Raw genomic sequence first — 12560 nt, 5'->3', positions numbered from 1 at the left:
CTGAAGTCATGGATGAGACGCTGATTACTTTAGTGCTGTTAGGGCAACACAGAGCAGGTCAGCCAGCGGACACCACTGGTATACATTCAGCATGTGTTCTTCATTCTTACAGAGCAGCTTTGTGCCAATTTTGAGGCAGTGTTTGCCTGTTTCTAATCTTCTTATACATTCTATTCAGATTTTTTGTGTGAAAACAATGTAATCAAAGTGATGTTGATAACCGCAAACAAACAGATTTTGAACAATTAAACTTGAAAGCTGTATACCATAATTCCTCAAATAATAATCAAACACCCCCATTGCGTCAGTTTGAACCCTGTAAATGTACCAGGTATTTATAACAAATAAAAGTACTACAGTATTGCTGGGAGATTACAATAGGAGCATACAGTACACCAGTATTTGAATGTTACAGACGGAGCTAGCCTGCTTCATTTCTAGCTCCAAGCTAACTTTTTCCCTCCCACCTCCAGCTAGCTCGCCGTGCTCTGCTCCTGTCGGCTAATCTCGCCGGCTCACCCTTCTGTTTCTCCCGGTCCCGGATTCTCTGGGGCTGGATTCTCTTCTTGTTTTTTCCGTCCGTCATTTTCTTTTCCAATGTAGCTACTTCCATCTGTTGCCACCTTTATGTTTCTACACATTACACTTGGCTGAGTAACACATGCAGCCGCATTGACTAAAACACAGGTAGGGCAATAATGCTTTACTTTACACTAACCCAGAAAAACAAAGCATGAATATACTGTTGAATCTTTTAAATTAAATTGGTAGAAATGTACATTAAAATAAACCTGAATGCACATTATTTGAAAGGCACTTAGAAGATTATCAACACAAATTTTTTCTTTATTTTTCCGTGTTGACCACGCCCCCGGCCACTACCTACCAGACCGGACTACTGGTCTTTATGTGAGGAATAGGGGGATATCAAAATATAACTATTTGATTAGTCGTTACAAATTTCAATTTAATTAATCCAATCATATTCTGGCAGCTTCAGACTTACACAGTACCACCCAATCCATGCATCAGGATCTATATGTCAGTGTGCGTTTTTCCTCCTGGGAGGCCAAATCCAATCAGAGCTTGATTGGTGCTTTTTGTGTCAGAGAACAGACAGGGATGCTTGTTTCATTTACCTCATGCATACATGTCTGAGAGGGGTGTTTTATTTTCGTATTAAAGCTTGACAGATAAGGGTATCGGTTGGGCCAATATATCTGTCGATATTTGCTCATTGCACTTATGATAGCATTGGTATGTCCATGTCAAGCTTTTCATTTTGGCCACAAGGCAATTTTCCCCCGGGTCACATTAGAAATTCTGGTGTGCGTATAATCATGCATAACAATTTCAGTACAAACATACATACACGTTTGATTTATTTGGCTGTACACCATGTGTTTGTGCGTGGCATGTGTAAAGAAGAGGGGTCTCTTTTTGTAACACATCTTCATGCTATATAACACTCTTCAAATGGTGTTGAGGGCAAGCGGGGATTAGTTGCTACATTCACGCAGATGTCGGGGCTCTCACTACATCAAAGCACCCGTCTATATTATATATATATATATATATTAAGACAGGAGACTCCCATTAAATGTAGGATATAGAGAAGGGATTTTTAGCTTTTTTGGGGATGGGAGAGTCTATTAATCTGTGTGTGTGTGTGTGTTTGTGTGTGTATGTATCTGTCTTTATGTGTGTGTGTGTGTCTGTCTGTCTGTCTGCGTGCGTGCGTGTGTGTGTGTGTGTGTGTGTGTGTGTGTGTGTGTGTGTGTGTCAGAGGAAGTGGGACTCTGAATGAGTGGAGCACTGTAACAGAAAGAAGGGAAAAGACAGGAATTTCCTTTCCAAAAAGAGGCCACTGCAGGTCTGTCCTTCCCCACTAGCGTTTCTACTTTCCATCAATAAATCTCCCTCCTTTAGCTCAACTGTATAGTGTGAACACTTCTTGAAGGCTAGATGTCAGACGTGTAGCCTTTATAAAAAAAACAGAAGAATGAGTGCTGGGATCATGTCTGCTTTTTTCACAACCCTTTCCGATATTTGTTAAAGAAAATTGTGCAGGTCATCTTAAAGTTAAGGTCCCTCATAGTCTGTCAGGTTCATCTACCATTCAAGTAGAGAAATAATATTAATATTAAAAAGTTGGTTTAGCAAAAACATACACACCATTCCTATTTTTCCTTCCTTTTTTTAGCCTTTTGTTTTCTCTGTTTAGTTTTCATCTTTACTCCAACAAAACATCTTTACCTGAGGGTTTTAGATCACTGAGAGAGACAATTTTTTATTTTTTAATAAAACTAAGTAGAAAAGTATTTTACAGATATTCTCATTTTCATAGTCTGTGATGAGTTTCCCCTGCATGGACTATTGAATGTTGACAGCCTTAGGCTTCCCATGATTAATTAAATGAAATTGTAGGAAAGGGGTTTGATAAAACAAAATACCGTAGTGTGTGACATTAGTCAGGAAAAAATTATTATATTTGATATTCTTTGTTCCCCCCCCTCTCTAACTTTTGTCATTCCAACTTTTTCTCTTTTCTTTGTCCTGTGCCACACTACTTTTCCGCTCACCCCCCGCCCACTTCCTTCTGGTGCACCCTCCACCAATGAAGGAGAAAAGAACTTCCTGGGGTCACACTGTGTCAAAAACATGCTGTTTGACCTAATTACTGCACAGGAAGGAGGGTCTAAGAGAAAAGAGAAGACGGACACACAGACAAAAAAACTCACAAAATTGAATATAATTAAAAACATAGAGCATATTACATGTTTTTATTTGATTAGTCAGCAACATTATTGCAGTCCTCCCAGAAACATCCTAAAGTTCAGGGAGCTCATTTCTAAAACTGTGTGTAGGATCCTTACTTAAAGTGTGGGACAGCTTCAATATATACCAGATCTATATGATAAGCTTTAACAGAACTATCAAGAACAAATTTTGATTTAAGATTTGAGTAGGATTTTACAAAGTGTTTATGGAACAATAATCACTAAGTACAAGCGCAAATAACACTGTTGGATTTCTCTTCATGATAACGTGGATGATATGGAGAGAAAAAACGCGTGCGAGGCATCAATACTTACAATCTAATATTACGAGTAACGTGTACTTTGTTCAGTCTGACATCAGTTCACCACTTCACCATCTGCGTCACCAATTCCCTATGGGCTCTCAAATGTGCGTACACATGGGTCAGAGTTTGTGTCGAGGACCACACATTCTGCCTTCAAGTTTGTTTGTTTTTTACAAATCACAACATTTGCTTCGGAAGTGCCGTATGCAGGTTTTCAGCCCAGTTTTGTACGTATGCCACATTTATAAATGAGACCCCAGATATTTGTTTGGCTTCTTGTGGCTCGTAAACTTAAAAAAAAAAATGTTTTACTGTGACTCTTTGGTTACCAATATTCATTGCTTCGCGACGCAAGGGGCGTAGCTGTGTCTTTTTTTTATATCTCAGCTGAGCAGTTACCGGCTCAGTTTGCCAGCGCTGAAAAGTTCCCAGAGTTCCTCCAAGCAAGGGCAGGGAGAACTTGTCATCATCTCTGTGTCCTATTTTAAATTAAGGAGGCATCAACATCAAATACAGTAATACAAGGCAACAGGTTATTGCCTGCCATTTGTTACAAGGCTTGTATCTGTCCTTCTAAATCTGCCCTTCTCCTGTGTTGCTCCTGGAGGGTAATCCCAGCTGTTACTTGTCCTCCTTTTTGTAATTTATTTTTCCCTCTCTTTCTTGATGTGCAGGGAAGCAGTTCTGGGTGTTTAAGGACACGGTGTTGCAGTCCGGATACCCCAAGGACATCAGCCAGTTTGGCCACGGCATGCCGGCCCAGAGCATCGAGACGGCTGTGTGGTGGGAGGATGTGGCCAAGACCTACTTCTTTAAAGGGGACAGGTGGGCGCAGATGAAGGAAGAACCTGTTTTCACAAACAATAAGGAAGCCTCGAAAGTTGAAAACTGCAGCTCTGGTGGACGGGATGAATCCCATTCTTCCAAAAGATATTCCCTCACAAGGGGCCCTGGTAGCTCCCCTGGTTGAGCGTGCGCCCTGTGTACCAAGGCTCAGTACTTACCGCAGCGGACAGGACTCAATTCTAACCTGCAGCCCTTTGCTGTGCATTGTTCCCACTCTTTCTCCTCTCCCCTCCCCTTTCCTGTTTACAGATGTCCTATTAATTAGTAGGCAAAAAGCCCCCCAAAAACAAAATCTAAAACAAAAAAGATATTCCCTTATTTTTTTGTTTTTATGATGGTTGTGGAGGTGTAACATGTCTGGTGGCTTAAAGGTCTTTGCATATGATTGACAATTTAGTATTTCACTTCCATACAGTTGGGGGACTGGTGAAAGACAGATTGTTTTTTTAAATGGTCAAAGTGAAAACAGCCTAGACAGAGATATTCAGACGTGGTATTAAAATATAAGATATGAAATAACGCACCATCTGTTAACGTAGTTGTCCCTGCATTCCTAGACGTACAGGATCTGCTTTGTCTTGCTGCTGCTCATCCTTTGTTCCTGTTTAGGTACTGGCGTTACAATGAGGAAATGAGAACCATGGACCCCGGCTACCCCAAGCCCGTCACAGTGTGGAGAGGTGTGCCTGATTCGCCACAGGGGGCCTTCGTCGACAAAGCCAATGGTACGCGTTGTCCTGCCCGATACTCTGATTTGGCAATAACAGTACGCATCATGTGCCAGGCAGCATTGATTTCAGCTGGTCCCTGGCACACGCTGTGCTGGAGGTAAACCAGGGTGGCATTGATTGAAATTTGCCCCAGTTATTATACTGAGTTTTAGTGGGTGGCACACTTCCATACATGCAATATCAGGGGAAACCAACTGAAAGAGTGTTTGTGTATAGCAAATGAAAGATAAAAAGAGGTCAGTTTTGAATTGTTTCACAAGCTGAATGTTCCATCATCGGCATATCTTGCTCAGTGTGCCATGGAACCCAGTTGGAGCAGGATTGTGGAAACCAGAAAGGACAAGACCACCGCTGGGCGCTCATTCCGGTTTAAGCCTGTTGGCCCTGGCAGAGGGTGAGGAGGCGGGATTTATGACTCTCAAAGATCCCACCCATAGGCTAGTAAGATAGTGTGAAGAGGGAAAAAAGCTTTCCCCGTTGCATGTATGATGCCAGGTGGGTTTCAAGGCCTGGTCCTGGCATCACATGGGTTGGAAAAAACAGGGCAGGTGGTGCTGAACGCTCTGGCCATCTGTTCCTTGGATCTGCTGCCAGATCTGTAGCCGGGCGTGTCTGCCGGTCAGGCCAGGTGGAGCGGGCATCAGTCGGAGCATGAAGGGTGGATTGATATCCAGGAGCTGATGGCTGTTTGTGTGCATCACGTGTATTTCGGCCGGTATTTGTGTCGGCCTGCTTTTATTTGGCACAGTAACTGTTTGCAGACAGTGTGTCAAATGGCACGCTCATAACATTGACCCAGATAAGCAGGCATTAATTGAGTCTACTGCTGCAGCCGGAGATAGTGTGTGTTAGGCAACCCGTTTCAGACTAGGGCCCCAGGGCGATGTTGACCTAGCTCTAACCCAGAATGGCTCAGGCCGCCTCAACTCTCATCCTCCATCCCCTCTCTCTCCCTCCCTTAATAATCCCACTAGTCACAGTAATAGGTGGTCGTCCATAGGAAGCCCATCTATCTGTTGCTTCATCTGGATTTCTCAGTCTCTAAATTACTTCTTTTTTCACTTCATTTGTGTTAAATGTAGGAGAAAAGTGTAGCAGAAGCTGGTGCCAGATTGGAAAGAGGAAAAAAAAAATCCCAAGAGTGGTTACATTTCTTCAGCTAAACACATTACTCGGGCTGAACTCTAAATGAGAGACTGAACGGTGTGTGTAGATTGGTGTGTGTTACATTGCCTGCACAACCGCATGTTACTCAGGCTGTAACTGGTCTGGTTTTACGGACCAGGCTGGGACTCTTCATGAAAGGAAGTCCTGTGCATGTTTTACATTAAAAGGAATAATTTGATATTTTATGTAAATATTAAGCTATTCTTCCTCGTCAAAAGATGGATAAGAAGATTGATACCACTCTTATGTTTATACCAATGACTGTATATATCTTTTTTTACAGTCTATGATCTGTACGCTAAGTACAAAGCTTGGGCTGGCATAAAGAGTGGGAGCAGGGGAAAACAGCTAGCCTGCACCACTCCACATTTAAAAAAAAAAAAGGAGCCCGCCTGCAGATCTAAAGCTCACTGATTGACAATTTGTATCTCTTTGGATCTCTACACAACAGCAATGTAAAAACAATTTGTGGTTTTAGAGGATGTTATATAGAGTAGATATTCTGACTTCAATACTTCAAGTGCTTGTCGCTCTTTTCTCTTTTTTGAAGCAGTAAAATAGTTATAGCACGCAAATCCCCATAACAGACCCAACATAAGACATACAATGTGGTAATTTGAGAGCTTTCTGTGGACAGAGCCAAGCTAAGTATTTCCTCCAGCTTTCAGTCTTAATTATTTGGCTAAGCTAATTATTTGGCTGAGCTAATCGCTTCCCTTCTCCATCTTCTCTCGGCAAGAAAGCTGGTTTTCCCCAACATGGTCTTTGTATGAATGAGTTATAAGATTCCCGATGTATAGGCATGAACACCAAAAATATAAAAAAATATGTAGATAGGAATTTGAATTGAGGTTGTTGCTTTCAGATGTCCTTGGACTTTTCTAAAAACCTTTTTGCAGATATAGAAAACGTATTAAATAAAAATTGCAAACACATTGGGTTACAGTTACCTTCTAAACACTAAAAAAAACGTTCTTGGTCCACAAACTTAGAAAAGAGGACATATGCAAAGGGACTACACAGATTCAACGAGTTTATGAGCTCTTCCTTTTCCTTTGCGCACTGTGTCCTCCCCTCCCAAGATGAATCTTTTAAAGCTTTGTCCTGCGCAACTTCGCATCCTCACCAGAACCATCTTCACCCAACAAGTCATTTAAGAAGAAGTGCTGGCATTTACAATAGCCATCTCGCCATCAGACTGGAATTTTAGAGCATTTCCTCCCATATTTCTTCCCGAGAACAGAATGCATGAATTATAAATCTCCAGAAACAAAGTGTTAATGGGGCCAGCGAGGAAGAGGAGAGCTCGAAAAACAAGCCAGGCTGTCTTGCTCAGTTTTACACGGAACATATTTTCCCAAAAAGTGTTTGGGAACCTGCTGAAGGCAGCAATGTATTGTATCAACCCAGACGGACATATTATCAGTCACTGCATTTTCACATAAGGCACATGGAAATTGTCATATTAAGACAAAAAATCCTTTTTTTTTAACTTGTTAATTGTTGTATTACAATTTATTCACTGTCAAAATGGAATGGGTGTAATATGTGTTTGAAAAATATCTTTTAGCTTCTGTCACCATTTTCATTGCTCCAGACACAGAGGAAAGTGTTTTTATTAATCAAGTGGAGGGAATCAAAACATGAACACTGACTCACTGTGTAAGTAGTCTTATGAATTTGTGTGACCTTGTGACAATGGCCCACAGGAACTTTTAGACAGCAAAGTTTGTTCAATGCTTTAATTTAGGGCTGTGCAATTATTTACATTTTTAATCGTGATTACGAACGATCACAAAACCTAAGAATTTGGGAAAAACAATTATTTTGTACGCTTGGGCAATGTCCCCTAAATTGGCAGTTGACAATGTTTACAGTAAGACACTGCGGTTGATGCTGATATCGTCGTTGGGGGGAGGAGGGGTAAGCACTTTTTATTTTACTGTATCTCTTTCTACTAGTATGGGCAGTTAAAGGTCCCGTGGCATGAAAATGTCACTTTATGAGGTTTTTAACCGCAATATGAGTTCTCCCAGCCTGCCTATGGTCCCCCAGTGGCTAGAAGTGGCGATAGGTGTAAACCGAGCCCTGGGTATCCTGCTCTACCTTTGAGAAAATGAAAGCTCAAATGGGCTAATCTGGAATCTTGCTCCTTATGAGGTCATAAGGGGCAAGATTACTTTCCCTTTCTCTGCTTTGCCCACCTAGAGAATTTGGCCCACCAATGAGAGAGAGACATCATGGCTTTCAAATTAGCAAAGTGGCAGTTGGTCAAGGCCACACCCCCAGCCTCCACCTTGCCCGCCCCCTCCTTCTCACATGCTACAGACTCAGAAATGGCAAATACTAAGAAAAGCTCATTGTGGGACTCATCTAGTGGCTGTTATTCTGCACCAAGGCTTGATTTTGAAAAAGAGAGTTCAGATATAGTATTAGGGGGCCACTAACGTCTGTATAAAAGAATCCAAAGAGCACCATGTCATGGGACCTTTAACATACAAACGATCAGTCATACCCTCGGTAAATAGACAGTATTACATGCTGCCACCTGCCGGTATGGGCAGTATATTAACTTGACCCACATCCACTTCAACTACAGTTCCGTCTATGCCGTCTAGACTCAATCCGATGTTTGTGATCTGCATAAGGACAGTACAGTGGCACGTTTTCCTTCAACAGAGGGTAATGTAATAAAGTAATAATGTAATAATGTAATAATAGTAATATACCATCACTGAGTTTAAAGTACATTCCACATTCAATAAACGGAAACATAACTCTTGCAGCCCACATGAATAGATAAAATTAGCTCACACATAAAATAGTACCCTCGTGAATTAGACTACTGTTGCTAACGTACATTCATAAATCCATTTAAATAAATAGTATTTACTTTCCACTTGCCCAACCACTCCAACTCTAAAATAAATAGACTTCAGAGCAGTTTCTGGTTAAACAGAAAGGTCTCAAAGAGGTTTTAAAGGTCAAAGGATCCTTTCCATAATGTTGTCAGAAACCTAAAAAAAACGGTAGTTACCCTTTAAGGGAAATTTCACAGTTCAAGGTCTTTTCACTGTTGATTTGTTCAACTGTTTGGTTTTTGTGAAGTTCAATAATTGCAACATCTTTTCAAAAGTCAACAAGTAGCCAATATTATTGACCAAAATAATTCGAGCAGCCCTACTTTAATTAGAAAAAACATGCTTACCCTGAATTAAAATTGAGCTAAACTTTGCCCTGTTTGGCAGACATGCTGCATGAGCAACCAAAAGCACACAGTCATTTTACTATGTTTTAAGTTGTTTATCAGAAATAATTGAATTGTGTTGTGGCAAACCAAACAACCAAAATGGCTCCAACACAAAGATCAGTGGTGGAATGTAATATTAAGTACTTTTACTTCCAAGGGTCTGCCGATGTAAATTAGCCGAAGGCTAACTGTGGTGCAATGCATCAAATAGAAAGGTTTATGTTAAAATTGTGCATGGTCCCTAACAAATAAAATGAAAAAAATATACATTGTTTATTTACTCAAATACTCTTCCCAAGTACAATTTTGAGGTACTATTGTATGATACTCTTTGTATTATTTACTGCATTTATTTGATGACTTTTCTAAAGTAAAGTAATGTAATTTTCTAAACTCATCAGATTGTTCTAGCTCTTCTATTATTTACCTTTATCAAACATCACATTGTGTAAATAACATTTATCTAAAGCACCAATAGTCAACCATACAATATCATCGCAATATCGACATTGAGGTGACATTTGATTATCTCTATATCGCCAGCCCTAGTGCACAGTGACATCACAGTTGGGTATGGTCGGAGGTCAAACGCTGCCTTTCAGCCAGGTGTTAATGACCTTCAGATAACAGTGTTTCTTCTGTTTCCTTCCCTCAGGTTTCACCTACTTCTACAAGGGCAAGGAGTACTGGAAGTTCAATAACCAGTTGCTTCGCGTGGAGCCGGGCTACCCGCGCTCCATCCTAAAGGACTTCATGGGCTGCGACCTGACGCCCATCGACCCCGGCCGGCCGCCAGCCGATGACGGCAACTCGGAGGTGGTGATCGAGCTGGACAACGAGGCGAACACGGTGAAGGCCATCGCCATCGTCATCCCCTGCGTGCTGGCGCTGTGCCTGCTGGTGCTGGTCTACACTGTGGTGCAGTTCAAGAGGAAGGGTACGCCACGCCACATACTGTACTGCAAACGCTCCATGCAGGAATGGGTCTGAAAGATCAGAGAGAGGACATGAAAAGAGAGCATGAAACAGGTAAAAAAAACAAAACAGGATGACAGCCCCCACTTTTATAGAGGAGGACAGTGGACTTTTGGACATCTTTAGTGAAAAGACACAGCCACGCCTCCTCTTTTTGGGCGATCTGATACCTTCGCTCAGACCCGCAGTAACTACCGGACAGCCTGTCGGCGGCCCCCCACACACAAGGTGGCCCCGGGACGAAAAAATGGACTCTGCTAATCCTCAGCCTTTTTAACAAACAGGGGAGCAGAGGGACCGTTTGTGGGATCTCTGCCTGATATGACATTCAGTCCCAGTTAAAAATATAAAAAAATAAAGAGGGTCGGCATCACTTTGTATCTCAGAAACTTGACTTCCTATCCCATTCCACTTTTATTTCATTGCCAGACTGCTCTTATCTAGAAAGAGGACTTTCACGGGGACACACTCTCCCCACGGGGCACTGCATTGTCATCTGTCATATCAGGTTGGTGATAAAAAAAAAAACACTTTTATATTTTCTGATCTTGGTGCCCGCCCGCTTCATACTGCGCTTAAAAAGATCAACACGAGTTAATCACATTACCAATCGTCAATCCCTTTCCTGTATTTTCTTCCTTTTTTATTTCTAGTTTTCTTTTTCTTTTTTATTATTCTTTTGGGTCCTCACTGTTCCCTTTAACACGCTCCTGAGGAAGAGACCAAACGAAACCAAATAAAATCAATTTCTCTCCAAAGAGGATCTCTTTTTTTTTTTTTTTCTCTCTCTCTCCGTTTCAGTTCATCCTTCCTTCCTTTCCCTGGATCTTTGAAGCAATTAAGAGTCGGGGAGCTCTGACTGTTGTGGCAGTCTGTTTGAGACACAGGGGCCAAATTATTCTGCAATATTTTTTAACTCGCCTTAAATATACATCATACTACTTGTGCTTGGTTTTGCTGTTCTTGGAGTTGTTTTACTCTTCTTTTTTATTTGTATACCGCTTTTGTTTTTGTTTGTTTGTTTGTTTGTTTGTGAAAGAAGCTCATTGAGAGCTTCTTGTGATTGGTATTTTATGGTTTTTATTATGTTACCCAGAATTCTCAGCACTGGCTTGCTGAGCCATTTTGGACAGAATATAAACTAGGGTCAGCCTGTATTGAGAGTAATGTATTGTATCGTAAACAGATGTCGGAAGGTTCTGGAGTAAAGCCACTATTTTTTTTATTATTATTGATATTTGTTACTGTTACTTTTTTATCATTTCCATATGACAGAAATCAGACAGTATGAGCTTGAGAGCTTGTTACTGGATTCAATGTTTTTGTCTTGGCCAATATCCCGCCCCGGTTTAAAGAAGTGTGCATCCCAAAAGGTCATTCTGTATGGTTATTTGTGAATGGACAGACCTTTTCTTTTCTTTTCTTCTGTTTTTAATGAATCCTGTTGACTGCCTTGTATGAGAGAGCTCACAGTTCCCAGAATGCTCTTGTCTCCTGACTAAGGACCCACTATGTGAGACACCAAGTCAAGATCAGTGCCTGTGTCAACGTGCATGCGAGACTTTTCTGAACATCCAACCTGTTCTGCTCAACGTGGCTTCAAAACCCCTCAGAAGCTGAGGAGGAAGTTTTCTCTTGAAAATACTGTTTGCATTTATTTTTGTTTATTTTAAGTGTCCCCCAATTCCCCCAATCCTTACCTCCAGGTACAATTAAATCTAAGAAGAAAACAAAATTCCAGTGGTACAGTACATTTGGGAACTCTTTGGGAAATCTGGTGGGTAATTGGAAAATTAAATTGGCTTCAGCAAACATGTAGTGTCCTCGCTGTCATGGCGAGCTGTCTTTGAATGTGTGTGTCTGTTTTCACGACCACATACAGATTTTTCTTTCTTTTCTGTTTTCTGGTCAAAACCAATTGGACATCTCACAATGACTTCTTGTGTAAGACTTTGGGACAACGGGGAAACGTGTCCTGACAGAATGAATAAATTAATCAATATATGATTAAGAGCTGCCTTCAAACTCTCTGCTCATCTTTTAACCTGCGTGTAGAGTGTGTGTGTTCAGTGCGGGTCCATGCTGTTTGTACATATGTGTTCCTTACATCTGATTTGGCTGACTGCTTGTGTTTCTCTAACTCTTGTTGTCGCGATGTACACACTACAGCAGTGGGGTATTGGTTGGTTTAAAAAATAACGCCCGATGTCAAGCGTGTATTTGTACCAGCCAGTTGATCTAATGGCTAATTCTTCTGGAGTGAACAGCCATAATGTGATGTGCCTTAGTCCAGCTTAGATGCTCATGTTAGCATGCACACAATGACAATGCTAACATACTGATGTTTAGTAGGTGTAATGTTTACCATCTTAGCTTAGCATGTAAGCATGATAACACTTGCTTATTAGCACTAAACAAAGTACAGCTAAGATTGATGGGAAGTGTTAAACAAATTTTACCTGACGATGCCGCTGGAGTTAAAGCCTCTGAACACACCCACACAGGG

General features: G+C 41.2%; 1 protein-coding gene across 2 annotated transcripts in view; it reads left to right on the top strand.

The window, feature by feature from the left end:
* The window catches only part of LOC117937804 (matrix metalloproteinase-16-like), an 82043-nt gene extending 70963 nt beyond the window's left edge, over nt 1-11080 (top strand). Inside the window, exons 9-11 of one of the 2 annotated variants that reach the window (XM_034862020.1) lie at nt 3760-3910; nt 4541-4656; nt 9735-11080. In XM_034862020.1, coding sequence (XP_034717911.1) covers nt 3760-3910; nt 4541-4656; nt 9735-10069 — 602 coding nt within the window. In that variant the 3' untranslated portion in view covers nt 10070-11080. The remainder of the gene's footprint in view (nt 1-3759; nt 3911-4540; nt 4657-9734) is intronic. The other variant, XM_034862021.1, reaches the window with a different exon arrangement.
* The last annotated feature ends 1480 nt before the right edge of the window (nt 11081-12560 follow it).

This window comes from Etheostoma cragini, chromosome 22 (assembly GCF_013103735.1).
Source record: "Etheostoma cragini isolate CJK2018 chromosome 22, CSU_Ecrag_1.0, whole genome shotgun sequence".
In the NCBI taxonomy this organism is placed as follows: Eukaryota; Metazoa; Chordata; class Actinopteri; order Perciformes; family Percidae; genus Etheostoma; species Etheostoma cragini.
This window is presented reverse-complemented; position numbering and strand designations above follow the sequence as displayed.